Below are 19,469 nucleotides of genomic sequence, written 5' to 3'. Positions count from 1 at the left end.
CCAACAGGATTAAAAGAAGAAATGAAATCCCAGTATTTATTCTGAAAAGATATGATGTTTCACAGCACTGTGTTAGCCCCATCAGCTTACATATGCATGTTTTGTGTGTTTGTTCAGATGTTCTAATGGATTCAATAGGTTCTACTTCCAAGTAAGTATGCATAGAGGAGCGGCACAAGGGTTGGACCCAGATGAGCATTTGTGCAAGTGGAAGGTGTCTTTTGCCTCTGAAAGGACTTTTAAAGAAAAATATAACTTTCTTTATAAAATATAAGAAAAATGTAAGTGCAAGAGAACTGAAATGCAGAGATTATTCACACAACAGCACATGATCAAAACTGAGACCCCTGTTTGGTCTAGCATCCTGTTTCCCACAAATCCAGAGGCTTATTGGAAGCTTGCAAGCAGAGCACGATGGTAACAGCTCTTCCCCACTGCTGTTCCTCAGTGCCCAGTGGCATTGCCTTCTGCTAGCTCTTGAAAAACATTTTCAGATCACACCACCAGCACTAGCAACGCCTTTTCCACTAGTACATTTATGGATCCAATCCTAATTCTCTTTTTCTGCTGTATTAGATGCTTGCCTTTTTTCTTATTGAAATAGCTATTAGATAAGCATTTTTCATATATATTAAAATTCACTGTCCATCAGAATCAAAAACATTCCCCATGGCATAGGACTGATTTAAAATTTAAAAAATACAATTTGTAGCCATCTATTTTTCCATATATAATCTTATCCACTCCTGCAACTTGTCCCTCAGAAATGATTAATCCATTTTCAAATAATTGCATTATTCCAATTGTGCCTCTTTAGGTACAAATACTTATTCATAGGTAGTGGTATTTTTGTTCATTCCTTGTTTTAAAAATGAGCTATCCCAACTGTTCCCAAATGAGCTATCCCAAAATGATCTTCCAACTGTTTTGTTATGTAATTGGGGCACTCTGTCTGGGGTGGACTGCGCATCAAAATATCCAATATACATGAAGACTTACAAGGTCACATTACAGAAATGGTTTGGTGTCCTCCTTAGGGGGAAAGCTGTCTGCAGGGGGAGTGGAGAGTCAGTGCTGAGCAGATAAACGGCATGAAAGAATATTTTCAAGTAGTCTCCCTCCTCTGTACTGGTTATTCATTCCCAATTTGAGCCCCCTTTTATTAGTGAGAAGACAAAAGAGATAATTACATAAGTCCCCCTACCTCCACCCTCCACTGCTCTATCATTGCCACTTGAACTCAAACTGGCTAACCAGGTATGGATAACTTTCCATGAGTTTTTTCTTTTCAACAAAAATGAACTCTGGAATGCCCAGGTAGGGATTGAGTTGTCATGCAAAGGTTAAACAGACCTTGGGTTACAAAAGGGTTGTTTCACCCTCAAATAATCCATGCTTGCCAGGTTTACACAACACAACTCCTAAGTTGGGGTTACATATTCAAAATGGTGGCTCCATGTGACCCCACCTCCCTGTGGGTTATCATAAGCTAAAGCAGGCTGGCAGGCTGTGGGAGCACCCTTTCTGTTTTCAGTTTCTATATGAAATAATTTCATTCAAAACATTTTAAAAGTGACTTTGTATTGATTGCATACAAAGATTGAAAGGTTCTCTAGTTTCAAAGTCAGATTTTGATGTTTTAAATCTTTACAGTTCTTTAACATCTTGAATTTATTAGGACACAATAGATATTTAAAATACAAGGGATCCAACCATTATGAGGCTGTTTATATAGGTAAGATATGTAATATTGGGGAGCCATGGAAGCTTCTGCAATAATGAAATTATTCAATAAATTAAAATAATTTCTTTTTGTGCTATTCAAGTAGAGCTTATACAATGATCATTCGTACCTATTACAGGTAACTGGTGTGTTTCAGGTTTTCATTTGAAAGTGTATACAAAATTAGGATTCATAGACTTTTTACAGAATTTGAAAAGTATTTGTAAAAATATTATCCAGCACTTAACAAAAATATGAAAGCTAAAAAAAAAGATCACTAGAATGGAATTACTTCCTTGTGTCAAGTAATCTCACCAGCTGATTTCTATAAGGCAGGCTGGTTTCGTAGAAAAAGAATGAAATTTCCTGTAGTAAAGTAGCTCTTTAATAAAACTAATTCAAGATTGGGAATTGAGAGTGCGATAGTGTATTTTTAAGTTTCAAAAGAACTGAAACATTTAAAGATTCAGAAGAGGCACTGAAACATGATTCCATGAGGACTTTCCAGGAGATTGTCTCTTCGCTGAATTAGTATTCCACTGGAAGAAATAAGGAAAAGTATCATTAGTACCAATCATATTACAATCTGATTGACCTTCATAATCTATACCAAATAAATATAACGATGAAGATGAGAGGATACAGTTTTAAGGATATGAGTACAGGGCAGTTTGCACAGCATTTTAGAACATGAAGGGAAGAAGGATTCTTGGTAAATGAAGATACTTTCCCTCTTGTGATACTATTGCATGAATATTATTTATTTATTTGCTTTATATCCTGAATTTTAATCTTTTCTTTTTAAAGAACTCAAAGCAGCTGACACCATTCTCCTCTTCCTACTCTCAATCTTATGCCCACAACATCAACCCTGTGAGGGAGGTTAAGCTGAGAGTCTGTGACAGGCCCAGAGTCACCCAGCAGGCTCCATGGCCGAGCGGGCACTCGAACCCAGATCGCCTGAGTCCCAGTCCCATGCTCCTAACCACTGCACCACACTGGTCCTCAGTGTACAGGGATAGATAACTGTGGCCCTCCAGATGTTTTGGCTACAACCCCTGACATTCCCTTGAGATCTCTTAAGCTGTAGGGAATTGTAGGTCAAGTTGTCTATCTCTGCATTAGTACCTGGGGAGACTTATGAGGCAGTATTCGTATGAACCCAAACTAGCAGCAATTATTAACAAATCAATTTGTCTTTTTCTTTATCAAATAATTAAAATTATATAATGCAAATACAGAAACTTAAATTTTAAGTAGTACTCTAGAGGTTGTGACTTTGACAAGCAATAGATGGAGGATGGGGATGGAGGTAATTGTGCCTTGGTAATAAAATAATGCAACGTAGCATTAATACAATAATGCACCATGACAGTAAACCATGCTGGGTTGGTTGTGTGTGCAACATCCCACAATGAGCCAACAGATGATCAAGGTCACTATGGTTTGTTGACTTCACCCTCCCTGCACAGTCTTCCCATGGGTATCCCAAGTGAGCTTCCACTCACTGCCATGATTACAAGGTATTTGTGCTTAATGTGGCCTTTTTGCTTTGGAAATTAAGAAAGCCAACTCTAAAGAAAGCCTTCTTAATCTGTGTTGACAGCCATGAGTGATCCATTCAAAGGTTTTCAGTGGTTGTCTAATCTTTAAAAAAAATGTGCAGAAAAATATGCATGATTAAAAAAAATCTTTTTCTGGCTATAGTTGTGCAATCTGCAAGATCACAATTACCTGACTGTGTGGGGTCCAGGCCTCAGCTGGGTACAAATAATCTTTAGCTGTGAAAATGGGAGGGGTGTTGGGGGGGCTGTTAAACCACCTTTGCAGTAAGATCATTAAAATGTCTTTCTTCTTTAATTCCCAACTGGGTACACAATGTAGGTTGTCCTGAGCCTCTAGCTGCTCGGGAAAATGCAAATGTGCCCCCCTCTTTTTCCAAAGGAAAAGGAGCTTACATTTACCTATTAAAATAACTTGTTGCTTTAAAAAAGCATGTTTATGTGTGTGTTTGTGGGGAGGGGGGGAGGTGAGGAGCCAACATTTACATTCTTCCAAGCACCTAGAATATCAGGAGAGTGTACAAGATGTGTACCCTGAAGAGGACTAAAAGGAGAGGGTTTTGTTTTTAATCCACAAACCTTTCTTTGCTACAAAAGCTCTCTCACACTTTTGTTTTATTAGGCAGATGACATTCTAATAGTGTCAAGAAACACCAAACTGCAGAAAATATTTTTGGAGTCTCTTCTGACTAGCATCAGGGACACCCCTGGACGTATTCCTAGTCCCCAGTCAAGAGTTTAAACCCCCACAATTGTGAAACTGTGGATGTTTGCAGCTGCTCAGCAAGGAAAATAAAAAAAAGGAATACATTAATTTTATGTACTATGTTTTGTCCAAAAATGTAAGCTAAGACTTGAAAGCCAAGATGCCACTGGGGACTGCTTGTAGCCATCAAAGCAAAAAGCTGTGAGAAACCCCAAAAGGCTCATAATCATCTGGAGCCCTACAGCAAGAGCAGCGATGGCATTTTGTTTCTCTTGCCATGGGGCTGGCTGATTCCACATACGTACAATGGGCTCACTTGTCCAGGTTCAGGTGCCACAACAACCCATTGTGGTCAAAGGGTCAAAGTAGTCCCTTAGAAGAAGCCATAGATTTGTGGGATGGCAAACGCTACCCTGTGGAAACTGGCCAGGATTCACATGGCACAACAGCTGATTATGGGAAGAAACACACAATAGGCTGCTGTGTCATGCTAACCCAGACAATGTGTTCTTTTTATAGTGTTAAGTATAAGTCTGTTTACAATTATACATACCTGTTGTCTAAGAACAACCACTTTTTCCGTCTTCTTGAGAAACACTGTGCATTGCAATTAGACTTTCACATTGCTCACTTTCTTCTGATATTCTACAAGATTGTATATAGAGTTGGGAAATTAGTTTTGAGTTTATGCACAGCATCATAGAAACTACATAAGCATATCCACAATGCTGGTGCTGGTAGGGCAGAAACAATCTTAAGGTTCTATGTACAACAGCACTGTGTCTGGAATCTCAAGAGACCAGAATAATTTTGAGTGCCTCTCCCCTTCCGTATGCCTCAGTTCAAGTCTGCTGCCTCTAATACTAAATGATGCCTAACATAAAAAATATCCAGCACAATGTCAAGGAAAGACTGTTTCCTACATAAACTAGATTAGAACATTGCTCAGATGATTTCACAATGGGCGATTCACATTTTAAGCATTTTGAGCAAAGTCGAAGTATACATTCCTAGTTTCAAACCAATTCATGCAAACTATACAAAGTCCTATAGATGAAGTCTTACAGAAGGATGTCACCTGTGGTAAAAATTTGGATTAAGAAAGATAAACATCAAAAGGAGCCCAGGTAGAAAAGGAGATAAAAGCAGCAAGGAAATGATCCCACCTCTGAATACGGTGTTTTCTGCAGAGGAATACAAAAACTCTTCTAATTCCCACCATCACTGGATCCCAGTTATTGTAGTGACATAAGAGAGTTGCAATGAAAAATGAACAAAATACAGGGATTGCCCCAGCAAAGAATAACCAAGAAAACTGGACCTGAAATTACAATAAGAAATATCATTCTGTTATTACACCAATAGTACAGAAAAACTGCATTTCTATCCTGTCACATATTTGGATGGGAAATCTCTAAATATTCTTTCCTAGATGTGGTATTCCTATGCACAGTTTAAAACACATGAAAATAAAAGCACTTAATGTTCAAACAGGCACTTCTCCCAAAATTGTTTCCAATGCTTTACCACTACCCACCTGGCACACACAGAGCCGAAAATACCTGATTTAAAGAAACAGAATCCAAATGTTCTTTCAACTCTGCATTTTTTAACTTCGTAATTCACCATCCTACTTAATACCATCTAAATAGCATAGAACAATGCTGGTGCAGTTTATGTAGTTTTAGGCCAGAGTTTCAAAGGGCTGGGGGAAGAAAACCACAGGCATATTCTTAAACAGGTAACGGTGATGTGGTAGGGTAGAAGAATGGATATAAATTTAGGAATATTGAACCCAAAAAATCATAGATTGCGGTAGTACAGTAATACGCTGGGACAGCTTCCACACTGGGTTATTTTATTTATTTATTTATTTATTTTTATTTATATCCTGCCTTTTTCCTACAAAGGGCTCAAGGCAGCTTACATCATCCATCTTATCCCCACAACAGCAACCCTGTGGGGTAGGTTGGGCTGAGAGTCTGTGACTGGCCCAAAGTCACCCAGTTGGCTCCATGGCCGAGCGGGGACTAGAACCCAGATCGTCTGAGTCCCAGTCCCATGCTCTTAACCACTACAGCACACGGGCTCTCTTTAGGCAATGGTAGGCTGCAGTGTGTGCCAGTGGCTCTTCTGAATGTTCGAGGCCTGTTGTGTTATTACTGTGTGGACTGTGCATTATATGTGAGCCGTCCCGAGGCTATATAGCAAGGGGACAGCATACAAAAACTCTAAATAAATCAATAAACCCCCCCAAAGTCCATGGATTGTGTGAGAGTTGTTTAACCTTCACATAAATCACGGATTCCATGTTCAGATGACATGGCAAGCTATGGCTGAAGTTCGAATATTTAAAAAACCAACGACAACACTTGGCCCATGCTATGGTTCACCACAGCGGGAAGCCGTGATAGTGTGCGCTGGACTAACTATCGTACTTTCAAAGTAATAATAGTTAAATTATGTATAGCTATAAAAATGTTGTTATTACAAGTGTCTTTCCGCTCACTTGCATATTCTAGGAGTCTTTCAGCATATCCATTCAGAAGAATGACAATAGAAAGTAGTTAAACTTAGCAATCTGTTTTATTCAGTGTCCTTACATAAAGAACTGAAAGTGTGCAAGAAGGAAATTTCTCCTGAAAAGAATTTATGTGTAGAGGTTATCAAGCCTGAGATAGAAGGTTTGATTAAGATGGAATAATCATTAAAAATGACTGGTTCCAAAAGGTTGAGCCAAAGGAGGTCATTTTGTGCAGCTGATCATTTACTTCTCCTTTCCCTTTCTGAAGTCCTCCCAAAAGCTTCTGTTTGACTCCCTGATAGAGAGGCACACTAGAACTTTTACTGTGCTAATCCCAGTAATTCCAGGAAGCTTTCCAGGTTACAAAGGGATAGCTTCCAGCAAACTCTACTGCCGGATTCTCTAGTTCAAATACATGGGAGTAGCATCTAAAGTTCTCTATTGGACTTTCAACCCTAGCAGAGAAACCTAATTCACAAATGCATCTCATGCCCGTCTCAACACCTATGTTCCACCCAATTTAGTTGATGCCTCTTAGGACTTGCCGCAGAGTGATTTTTGATGTTTCTAATTACACGGCCAAGCTGTTCAGGAGGTTCTCCTGACCCTCCACAGAGACTTTTAGGCAGCTGCAGCAAGAAAAGGATAAAGACTGTGTGGCACCTTTCAGTGAACCACCTTTGTTGAGAATCTTAAAGTCTAGTTAGTGCATCATGTGCCACTACTCAGAAGAGAGACTCAGTGTGTTCAATAGGCCTCATCCCCAGGGGAGTATATAAACAGGATTGTAGCCTCAAAAGTCATCTTTAGTTTGTGAAGTAATGATGTATTAGCTAGTTTAAACAAAAACAATTAAGAATTTAAGGATGAATTCTCAAAGTGGTCTACAATAAGTCTGGGACAAGTAGAAGATTTCATGAGTATATGGCATTTACTTATCCTATCTCTGGAGGATAACTGTATTTGTATTTATAAGACAATTTCTATTTCTATTTATTTCTACTAAATAGCAATTGTTAATTTTTACCTCTTAATTGTCTCTGAATCTTAATTCTATCCTAAAGCTTTATAGATTACCGTAATTTTATTTTAGCATTACTCCCACTTCCAGTTTGTACCTCTTCTAAAGTGCATGTGACAAATGAAAATAAATAGTGAAAAAAATATCTTGAATAAGGTATATAAAAACTAGAACTAAAAACGTAAAATAATTGACATAAGGAGACTTTACTGTCTGGTAATGTGAGCATTTGAGTATTACCCATCACTCTTAAAAGACAACTCCCATTTGTTCCAGCTGAGGTTTCTTTCAAAAGTCAGCCCAGGGTTACTGAGGAAGGAAGAAGGCATACTGAACAGGGAAGCCATTGGGTTTGCACAGCATGACAACCCACTGAGTCTTATAAGACAGGATGGGGTGGATTGTTGCATCATGCAAAATCAGGAATGGGTTTGTCAGGGTGGCCTACAGTGTGAGACCCCACTGGGGGTCTGCTTGATTATGGGTTGTTGTGTTGCCCAAACCCAGATGACATGACCTGTTGTGGGTCAAGCCTGTTTCCCCTGACCCTCCACAGAGACTTTTAGCAGCAGTAGCATGAAACAGGAGACAGACTGTGGGCGAGACCTTTCTAAGAATAACCAGGTGGTCAGTGGGTGAGAATGCCTGTCAGGTGCCTCCAAAGTGCCTGCCTCAGTGGCAATTAGGGGAAGGCTATCAGAGGTGTCTCCCTTTCCTTGCTGCTGTATGGAGCAGAAATTGCCTCAGCCAACTAGAAAAAAGGGTAAAGCAGCTCCTGCTCCATGCCACACAGGGAGTCCTTCTGGGCTCATTGTGGTGCTGTGCAGTGCAGAGCAATCCAGTCAGCTGGAAAGTCAGCCAGTTGAAGTGGTCTCTACTTCCACAATGGCTGCTCCCAGACGGTTGGAAGCTTGGCATTCCTGCAGTGTCCCCAGGGATACCTGTTGGGGGGGGGGAACCAAGGAGGAGGGGCAGCAAGGTAGCTCCCTGCCAGCAATGTGGCCATTCATCTTGGTTAGTGGGGCTTACAGGTCACATTGCAGTCTGCTCCACAGTGTGGCTTACTGTGTTGTACATATCTATGCAATAGCTTTCTGCACTGCCCACTGGCAAACTGCCACTTGGTTTAGCTCAGGTGGCCTCAGCATCCTTCAACTATGGAAGAACAATGTTGCCCAGAGAGATGGCAAAAAACTACCTGGAGAGCTGAACTGAAGGGAGTAGGGCAGTCATATCACAAGGGAAAATAAGAAGGAACAACTGAAATTATACATCTACTAACATATCTTTATTTATATACCATACCAAGAAAAATGGTTATTCTAGTCATGCACTATCCTTCAAGAACTATTACCTCTTACTTAATCTCATTGGGCCTGCACATGACTGAGAATGAAAGAGCTTCTCCTGTTCTGTATCTTTGTTCCGGCGTTTATTTAGAAACTGCTTTTTTTAGAGTGCAGTAATAGGAATGTACAGAAGATGCTGAATGGAGATAAGAAAGATGGTGGCGCATTTGGATAAAATAAAAAACTGTGGCTTATAGTTATAGGAATAAGCATCAAGCTCCCATGCATCTCCCTATGCTCCCGCTCTTTGGTGAGGATTATTTATTTATTTATTTATTTAGCTAGCAGACTTATATGCCGCCCCATTTGCCTAAGCCTTGGATGAAACTGGAAGTTTTAGCTTCCATTTTTAAGTAATTGCAAAGTACTGTTGCACCCCTATGGTTAATCTTGCACCTAAACCCTAAACTGTGATTAATCTTTATTATAGCTTGTTGAAATAAATCATTTTCAGAATACATGGTTACAAGATTATATGTGAAAACTTCCTTGCAGCACCATAAGAAAGGAGAATTATGAGCACAGATCTCTGTGTGGTTTATTTCTTTCTGGCAATGACAAAATCTGGTTTATTTCTAAATGGAGTCATCATGCAGAAGTTTGGGTTGTGTGCATGCCAGTTTGCCACAAAAAAACATCTTTTGTGGTCCTTCCTTGTGTTCAGGGACATCCTGTAATATCAAGTCTGTTACTGCCGTATCAGCTCCCTATCATCCATATGTGGATTTATGGATCTTAAACTTGGGGATGGAAGGAAAATAAAGTCCAAGAGGAAAAAAAAAGATAATCTCATACTAGAGTTCAGAAACCTTTCAGCAATTGATACAGCAGGAAGAAGTGTGAATTATTTAATTTGAGGGTCTGAATTGGTAAGTTAGACATCAATCTAAAGCCATTGTTGGCTGTTAAAACTGGTAGCTGCATTGTTGCTAATCTCACACTACATCTGAAGAATCTCACTTTAGAATGAAAGTGTCATAATGAGGGCAAGTTCAACCTGCATTGAAAATGAACATGAAGAAAAGATGACACTTCCACCATGGCAAGTTAAGATACATTCTGAAGTAAACTTCACTCTTTTAGCGATTTCCAAGTCTATCTGTTTAAATAGTTTCCCTGCAGACTCCATAATTCCGCTTCTCAAAATGCCCACTTCTGATCTCTGCAGCTATATTTGACAGCGTCCCCTCACTAAATTCACTGTAAACCTTCCCATTCCAGAAGAAAACCCAAACTATCTTTAAAAGTATTTTTAATTCTACGACATGCAGACTGGCAGCTGGGGGGAGGAACCAATAACAAAGGTGTCACCCACAATGTCACCTTTTCTTACTTTGGCTACATGAAGCGTTCAGCAATGAAAGCTAAAGGCAAGCAAGGCATGTTCACTAGCAACTGGAACAGAAAGTGTGTGTACTTCCTTTGCAGGGATAGAGCCGTTGGAGTATGACTGAGACATGCTGCGATGGGAAACGCGCAGTGCAACGACATATTCACTCCTATTTGAAGAGCACGTCATGTATTTGAAACTTCTGTTTCCCAAACTGGCACCTGCAACATTCTGAGGTTTTCTATTAAAAGCCGTATCTTTGAAGGTATTTAAGACTTTCTGAAAAAAGGATTTTTAAGTAAAACCCTCCCTGACCATGATTTTGTACCCCCGCCCCCAATGTATCATATGTATCATATATAGAATACCCTTACCCACCTGCCTCAAATCTCTATATTATATAATACTAACAAAGATATAATGCATCATTTTATGTATAAAACACAGAGCTTGCTTTTATGAAATGCATGATATAAAACTCATGGAGCTTGAACCGCCCCCCGCCCCCCCGCCCGCCTTAGTTTTGCAGTAGCAATATCCCTGAATAGAAGGTTCCACAAAGGGAGTTTTTCCCAATCTGTAAGAACAGGCAGCCTCAGAAATGGAAATTCCGCATGTCTGTCCCAAGTCCTCATGCACCTGATCCCTCTGCTCTCCCCTGGGACATGATCTTAAAGGATTAGGAAATACCTGCATAAACCTCTCATTTCTGGCTTGTTCTGCCTGCATCCGTCTATGATAACAAGCAGGAGGAAGGAAGACAGGGCTCTATCATGTCCTCTGGCAATCCTCCCATAGGCAAGCACTGCACCTGCAAAGACTGTGCCAGTTATATTTATACTTCATTTCTTAAAACAGCCACACTGCTGTTTTTCAATATTTGAAACTGTAACTATTCTTGGTTGCACTTCATATACTTCACTGATAAAAGAGAAGTATGCATTTAAGGCAGCAAGCATGAAATATTACTGAAGAAGCGAGGGCAATTACCTGTAATTAATTGTAATTATTTCTCCATGTAAAAACTACTTTAACACTTTCTTTTTATGAGCCTTTGCCTTTTAGTTATCTGTTTAGGACTCTGAACAGTAGGGTTATCAACAAAATTTACATTACCTTTTGCATGCACATGTCAGCTATTATGGACAGAGGTATTGTAAGGCTCAAGGCAAGTGTGCCTATCAGTGATGAGGTAAGAAAGCAGCCCCTGGGAAAATTTTAAAATATAGAATTTAAGGTTTATAAATTAAAACAGTTGCAATACAGCTGAGATGCAGAAGCAATTTTCATGCTAGTACACCATAAGCAGAATTTGTGGCCTAGTTGTGGTCTATAAACACATGTGGTCAAACCAAGAGGTTTAGAACTATTTCTTTTTATTTAATAAGCTAGATATTTCTAACTTTGCTTGGTTGTAAAGATAGTGTTGAGAATATACACCAGAAGACAAAAAAGGTCAGTACAACATTGTCATATGTAACCCTCCCATGGATCTTATGATGTTCAGATTTAAGTATGTATGGTAATTTTCCAGCTTTGGAAGAATCAGTTCCAACAATACAACTGCCCGATTTAAGTAGTTTTATAGCACCATTTTATATCAACATTAGATCTCTGGATTACAAAAAAAAAAAAAACTTTCACCAGAACCCTGGAATGCAACATATTGCTTCTTTCAGGGTCTGTGTCATTGCTTACATTTTTGTGTTGACATTTTCATCACAAGGAATTTGTCACAAATTAACTTGCAGATCATTTTGCTTGATTTGTATCATCTGATGTCAAACCAAACACATTCTTCAAGCAGACATTTCATGAATTTGGCTGAGCCTAACTAACTTATAAGCAAGTGGTGAGGAACTAAGGACATAATGCTATGTGTGCTTATACAAAAAGAATCCCACAATTCCCAGGAACCCCCAGCCATGCTAGAGGGATATCTGGGAACTGTAGGATTCTTTTCTGTCTAAAGATGCACAGGATTATGTTCTATGTAATATACATGGATTGATAGCAACTTATGCAATGATGCCTTGATTCTTAAAATTTGAACAACCACAATTTTATTTGGAGGAATCATATTGGAGCCAGTGTAAGCCTATTTGCAAGTATTGTGGCAAGGAACCAGTGCTGATGATCAGAGAAATATCATGCGGCAATGGCCGAGATTCAAATCTGTGCATGGACACCTACAATGTCTGTATATTTATTTCCTTCAATTCTGCTCTTGGCAATTATTGCTAGCAAACTCTTCCAGTCAAGGATTAACAATGAGAACAGAATTGTACAAGCTGCTCCCCTGGCAGTGTCATATACTAGTGTCAGGATCAGGGCCTGAGCGACCCTGCAAGTGCCTGCAGAACCAGGGACACCTTTGCAGACACTTGGAGGGAACTGAGGAGCAACTACAGAGTGTAGCTGGAGGCCCCAGAGACAAGCATAAAAGGCCTCCCTGCACTGCTGCTCTTTGCCACAGAAATCCAAGCTGCCTGTGACTCTCCTGTGCTCTCTGCATCTCCTCGCCTGGGTTCTGCCTCGCTTCAGTCTGTTCCTGCCCGCTCCTGCTTCCAGCTGAACCTGCCTTCCCCGTTACCTCTCCAACCTTGCCTGCTCCAGAACACGACTGTCTTCCTGGTTCTTAGCCTCTGGACTTGTGGATTGTCGGACTTTCCTTGGATTGTTATCTTGGACTATGTGTGTTGTTGAACAGTACACTTGTCTGAACCTTATCATCTCGCCGGTTTGACCAAGCAAAGATGCCTCTTGCTTCTGGCCTCCTGAATCTGTTGCAGAAAAGCAGGTTGCTTAGCTGTAACTGATGTTCTTCAAGTGGCCATCTGTGCAGTCACACATATGGGTGCTGTGCCTGCACAGTGCCTAGGCCGGAAAGATTGAAAGCTAACGGTTTTGGCAGGAAAAACTCCGCTCCCCCTCCCCTTGGTAGTATATATAGAGCGGAGTGTCCGCCATTTTCTCCAGTCTTTGGAGATCGTAAGTTTGCCACCCCATGGCATAACAACCTAGTATGTACCGACACAGTCCCCCTCGGTACCAACGTTACCACTATGAGGTACCGAAGCAGTACGATACGGTACCAACAACGAAACCACTCACTGACACTGAGCGGGGCGGGTTGTGTGACTGCACAGATGGCCACTCGAAGAACATCAGTTACAGGTAAGCAACCTGCTCTTCTTCGTCGTGGCCTCTGTGCATCACACATATGGGTGAATAGCAAGCTTACCAGAAACGGTGCCAGGAGGTGTCGCTATTGAAGGACGGCAGAAAGAACAGCCCTCCCAAATGAGCAGTCTCGTCTGGCACGCACATCAAGATGACAGTGCTTCGCGAAAGTACAAGGCGTAGCCCAAGTTGCTGCCTTACAGACATCCTGGATCGGGACATCCGCAGCGAATGCGGAGGAAGCTGAGACCGCTCTAGTGGAATGGCCCCTTGGAACAACAGGTAAGTCCAGCTTTGAGAGTTGGTACACCAATGAAATGGTTTGAACAATCCATTTCGACAGCCTCTGAGACGAAACAGGCAATCCTTGGTCTCGCTCAGAATACTTTACAAAAAGTTTATTGGAACGTCGAAAAGATTCCGTGCGCGACCTATAAAAAGCCAGGCATCGTCTAACATCTAAGGTGTGCAAGGACCTCTTGACTGGGTTCGACGGCGACGGGAAAAAGGCAGGCAGCACAATTTCTTGGTTCAGGTGAAACAGTGTGGCAACTTTAGGCAAAAAAATAGGGTCCATCCTCAGGACCACCTTTTCCTTATGGAAGTTTAAATAAGGTGGATCGATTTGAAGAGAACAAAGTTCACTGGCTCTACGAGCTGAAGTAACTGCAACTAAAAAAGCCGTTTTCCATGGAACAAGGCATAAATCGACAGTAGCTAACAGTTCGAACGGTGGTTTTGTAAGCGCCTGTAGGACAACTGAGAGACTCCATGTCGGCATAAATGGCCGAATGGACGGCTGTAGATTCTGCAGGCCTTTAAGAAATTTCCGAATAAGCGGCTGTGAAAACACCGACAGCCCTCGCACTACACCACGATAATGTGAAACTGCAGCTGCATAAACCTTAATTGAGGAGGGTTTCAGTCCCGAGCGATGCAGGTGCAGCAAAAACTGAAGAACATTCTCAACTGACACCGTAAGTGGGTTAAGCGAGCTAGATTCCACAAAGGATGAAAAACGACGCCACTTCGCCACGTAGGACTTTCGGGTGGACAGTCTTAGTGCAGGCTTGAGAATCCGTACAACCTCTGGATCCAAAGAACTTGGTCCTGACAATATTCCCATCGGTACCGAATCAGTGAGAGGGTCCAACTGATCATGAGGTGAGGTACCTAGTGATCTATTAGATCCCTGTTCCGAAACAGTCCCTTGAGTCAATGAATCCTCCACGCAGTGAGGTTCAATGACGACAGATCCGGGTGACGGATGGCCCCGTTTTGTTGGGTTAGCAAATCTTGTGTGAGCAGAAGGCGAAGGAAATTGCCCTTCGAGATCCGAAGGAGAGTGGAGAAACACGCCTGGCAAGGCCACCAAGGTGCTATGAGTATCTCCATGGCATCGTCGTGCATGATCGAGACGACTTTGGTCAGCAGAGGAATAGGTGGGAATGCGTAGAACCTGAGTTTTGTCCATGTAATCATAAGGGCATCTCCCATTGATCCTGGTCCTATTCCCGCCCTGGAGCAGAACCTTTTGCACACCTTATTTCTGTTGGTGGCAAAGAGATCTATGTCCGAATGTCCCCACAGTTGGAACAATTGGGTGCAAACTTGATGGTTTAGTCCCCATTTGTGGGTGATTGACATGTGTCTGCTGAAGGAGTCTGCCTCTTCGTTGTCGGTCCCGGCCAGATGGACCGCCAAAAGGGTTATGCCTCTCGGGATACACCACTCCCAAATGTCCACGGACAGGCGGGCCAGGCGGTAGATTTTGTGCCGCCCTGCTTGTTGATATAGAATACCACTACTATGCTGTCTGATGTGAGCTGTATCATGCGTTGGTGAAGAATGGTTGGCTTGGCCCCCCCGTGGCCAAGCCAAACGGAAGGACATTAAACTCGTAAATGTCAGTTCCGATGGTGAAACACAGACGCCTATGACTTTGGTGAATTGAAATATGGAAATAGGCATCCTTTAAGTCAATGGAGGCGAACCAATCCTCTCTCCTCAGCAGCGGAAGAATATTTTGGAGGGTAGTCACCTGAAATTTCTTTGGTTTGATAAATTTGTTGATATTCCGGAAGTCCAAGATTGGACGAAGACCACCGTCTTGTTTCGGGACCATAAAATATCTAGAGTAGAATCCGTGCAGTCCCTCGGAACTGGAAACCCATCAAATCGCTCCCTTCTGAAGCAGTTGTCGCACTTCGTTCACTAACACCGGGGAGCGCGGTGTAAATCGAATCAGGCTCGATGGAGGAACGGTATCGAATTCTATTCTGTATCTGAGCTGAATAATTGACAGGACGCACCGATCAGATGTAATGGGACTCCCAAATGGGGAGTCGGCCTTGCAGCCATTCCCCAAAAGGGAGGGAAAAGGGTGGGTATGGAGGTGGAGGAGAGGGTCGCACGTCTCGTCAGTGTTGACGCTTCTCGGTATCGAAATGTCAACAATTTTGTGGAAAATGCTGATGAGGTTGTTGCCTTCTGCGTTGTGTCCTCTGTTGGTACTGTTGCTGTGGCGGCTGATAGCGGTAGGATGGGCGTGACCATGACCACTTACGTTTGTTCTGTCCGGGCAGTTCCATGCGTCCGGCCGTCATCCGGGATTCATGGATTGACTTTAACTTGTGATCGGTGCGGGAGTGAAAAAGCCCAGAGCCGTCAAAAGGCATTTCCTCTATTCGCCACTTCATTTCATCGGGGAAGTTGCAGTTTCGCAACCTGGCATGCCTTCTCAGTGAGACAGCCCCCACAAGCGCTCTCGAGTCCGTATCCACATGGTGGTGTGCTGTGGATAGTTGTTGAATGGCGACTTGCATCCCCTCTTTAATGAAGGTTCTGGCAAGGTCCCTTTGTTGCTCAGGCAGGGGAGCAACGATATTATTCAGCCTCTGCATAATAAAGAATTGATACCTAGCGAGGGTGGCTTCATAGTTGGACATCCGAAGCCCGAGTCCTGCAGCCGCATAGACTCTGCGCGCCAGGGTATCAATCTTGCGTCCCTCCTTATCTCTGGGGGTAGTATGGCCTCTAGCTTCCCTGCCCTGAGATGATTCAACCACCACAGAGTTTGGCTTAGGGTGGTGAAGCAGAAAGGGGATGTCGCTCTCTTGGACCCAATACATGGACTCGTATCTTCTCACTGTAGGTTGAGTTTGAGAAGGCAAGTCCCATGGTTGCATCATCGCCTGCCGCAGAGTTGTAATAAGCGGCAAGACGATTGCTGATGATTGTTCTCCCCGAAAATGTCATAGAACTTGTCGGTGCTCGGATCTGGCTGATGTTGCGCCTCAATCTCGAGCGACTGAACAAGTCTAGACATAAGCTCCCCAAATGAAATGTGGGGTTCTTCAGGCGATGACGGGCCTTGAGATGTAACCATGCCGTCTGGGGAGGTTGAGTTGGCATCCGAGCCTGAGTCGGGTCTGGGATGGTATGGTTCCAATGAGGAGGTTACTGGAGAAGTGGAACGATCGGGTTCAACATGCCAGGAAGTAGACGGCAGATCCTCATGAACAGAGGGTGAAGAACGATCCCGTGGGTGAGGATGAAATCCAAAAGAATGGTAGTTCTCCCAACCCCTTGGGTAGTCATAGCAGGGTCAGAACCATCCTTCTTCCCGCCTCTCGTCCATCCGAGTCCGAGGTGGTGGTGATGGAGATCGGTCTCGCTGTAGGCATAGGAGTTGGGGACCGGGCCCTCGGAGGAAAATCCTGAATCTCCCCATTGGACATTGACTCACGATGCTGCTCTTCGGGCAGTGGAATAGGCATGCCCTGTTGAGGAGCAGATTGCATCGGTGACCCTGGAGGAGGAGCTTGCATCGCCGCCTGAAGCATTGGTACCGATGGCATTGGTACCGAAGCTGCCGTTGGGATCGATGGGGCTGTCGAACCCGAATCCCGATGCCTCTTCTTATGAGGCAGTTTTGCCACCTTATCTTTCTTCACCTTTTTGTGAGCCGAAGATTGATCCGATCCCCCATGCTTCCTCTTTTTCCGTTGTTTATGGGGGGGGAGAGGTAATTGAGCCCCTGAAGGGGAATTTCCACCGTTGGATGGTTGCGGCTGCAGCATAGGCGGCGTGGGTGAAGGGCGTTGCTTGGACATGCCTGTGGCAGAGACTGGGCATTGAACTGGTTCGGACGAGGCTGAGGCCTTGCGCTTAGCAGATGGAGCATGCGCTGGCCTGGGTATTCCTGCAGGCTGATCGGATTGCCTCAGCGCTTGATCCCAAAGGAGTTTGCACAGCCGGTTCTCCCTATTCTTTTGCACTTGCTTAGTGAAAGCGAGGCAATGACGGCATTTATCAGTCCTGTGCCCCTCGCCAAGGCAGAGGAGGCACAAGTCATGTGGGTCTGCCGGAGACATGTTGGACCCACATTCCACACATTTGCGGAAGGCCGCTCGCTATGCCATCGCAGAAAAAGAAGAAATAGAATATAGAAAGAGGGAAAAGTAATACATTTTTGGTTTTTTGTTTTTATAGGAACGAGTAAAGAGAAAAAGAAGATATAAACTGGAACGAGGGAATAATAACTTGGAATAAGACTAAGAAGATAAACGGTAAGTAATGAACAATACTGAGGCAAGCAAGAGACGAACAGGCACGAGGCACAGCGAATGGCGGTCACAAAAGACTGGAGAAAATGGCGGACACTCCGCTCTGTATGTACTACCGAAGGGAGGGGAAGCAGAGTTTTTCCTGCCAAAACTGTTAGCTTTCAATCTTTCCGGCCTAGGCGCTGCGCAGGCGCAGCACCCATATGTGTGATGCACAGAGGCCACGACGAAGAACCCTATTTGCACCTGTGCCCTGGTCCTGGAGTTCCAAGCTTGATAGCTTGCTGCTCATGCCTTGGACCTTACAACTAGCTTCTTATGGCTATAAAACAAAGTGCTGTGGAAGCCTGCCATGAGACCACTAGGATGCTCATATTATCACCTGGGTTAGCAATGAATTGCTCTGGGAAAGTGACTGCTCTACAAAATCAAACCAACATATATGCTCGATCTCTTCAAACTGATAAGAAACACTGGCTTCTTGATGAAAAACGCCTCTTGAAACACATGGTATTTGGAAAAAAACAAGAGCTCTGTAAAAGGAGCCTTATTAGCAGTACAACACACATTCTCATTTGTTGAACCTTTAATAACCAGCCTTTCTTAAGAATTCTAATATAAAAGAAAAATTAGACAATTAACATACCATAACCAGAGGAATTCAGACAGAACAGTCCCAACAAGGCCATTGATGACGATGCACATAAGGATTAATTTACTGGGAAATTCAAATGGTTCAAACTCAGTATAATGGAGTAGGAAGAATCCTGGCCAAAGCAGCAGCAAATTAAACAAACCAACAAAACCTGCAATAATCCAGAATAATAAGAATGAAGTATTAGTAGCAAAAGCCAAAACAGCTTAGTATATTTTTAAGTTGTTGTATTTTTCTTGAACTATACTAATGCTTTATTATATATTTTATGCTCAAATCCACAAAAATGCATTTTATATACATTTACACCAAGTTTGCGGGGCTCATTTCAGAAATTAAAAATAAATTATACTGTTTGTATTCAATATTTTATGCAGGAATTTATACCCCACCTTTGATTAACCAAATCACTAATAGTGCAACATTGTCAAAAAAACAAAAAATCAACGCAGAACAAGCAGTGTTTAAAAGCCTGGGCAAATACAGACTTCATGTGGTATCAAAGAGCATCCATGCAGGTACCAGATGAGCCTTCTTGTAAAATAATTCTGTAACGCAGACACCGCAAGGAATAAAGTCCACCCCTGAATCAGAGCTCTTCACACCTGAAATGGTGTGGCAGGCAGTGGAGAAGCACCACAGAACAATTTTCCAAATATTTTCTCAGGTTATAAGGAGACTGATAGAACAGAAACCACTCCCTTGGGAACCTAATTCCAAAGCTAGGTAAAGATGAGCACTTTATTTGTACTGGAAAAACTAGAAGTCAATAGACCTTTATAAGCACCAGCAAGATGTATCTGATGACCATTCTCATTTAGTTAGTAACCTGAAAGGTATTTTGTGAG

General features: G+C 42.5%; 1 protein-coding gene across 10 annotated transcripts in view; it reads right to left on the bottom strand.

The window, feature by feature from the left end:
• Positions 1-2,090: 2,090 nt before the first annotated feature.
• The window catches only part of SLC35F5 (solute carrier family 35 member F5), a 59,646-nt gene continuing 42,267 nt past the window's right edge, over positions 2,091-19,469 (bottom strand). For all 10 annotated transcript variants that reach the window (XM_044438131.1, XM_044438139.1, XM_044438132.1 and 7 more), the window contains 5 exons: positions 18,613-18,772; positions 11,332-11,422; positions 5,158-5,312; positions 4,545-4,636; positions 2,091-2,262 (listed from right to left, as the gene is read on the bottom strand). In XM_044438131.1, the coding sequence (XP_044294066.1) occupies positions 4,552-4,636; positions 5,158-5,312; positions 11,332-11,422; positions 18,613-18,772 (491 nt within the window). In that variant the 3' untranslated portion in view covers positions 2,091-2,262; positions 4,545-4,551. The remainder of the gene's footprint in view (positions 2,263-4,544; positions 4,637-5,157; positions 5,313-11,331; positions 11,423-18,612; positions 18,773-19,469) is intronic.

Source organism: Varanus komodoensis, unplaced genomic scaffold (assembly GCF_004798865.1).
Source record: "Varanus komodoensis strain SLA01 unplaced genomic scaffold, ASM479886v1 scaffold32, whole genome shotgun sequence".
Classification (NCBI taxonomy): domain Eukaryota; kingdom Metazoa; phylum Chordata; class Lepidosauria; order Squamata; family Varanidae; genus Varanus; species Varanus komodoensis.
This window is presented reverse-complemented; position numbering and strand designations above follow the sequence as displayed.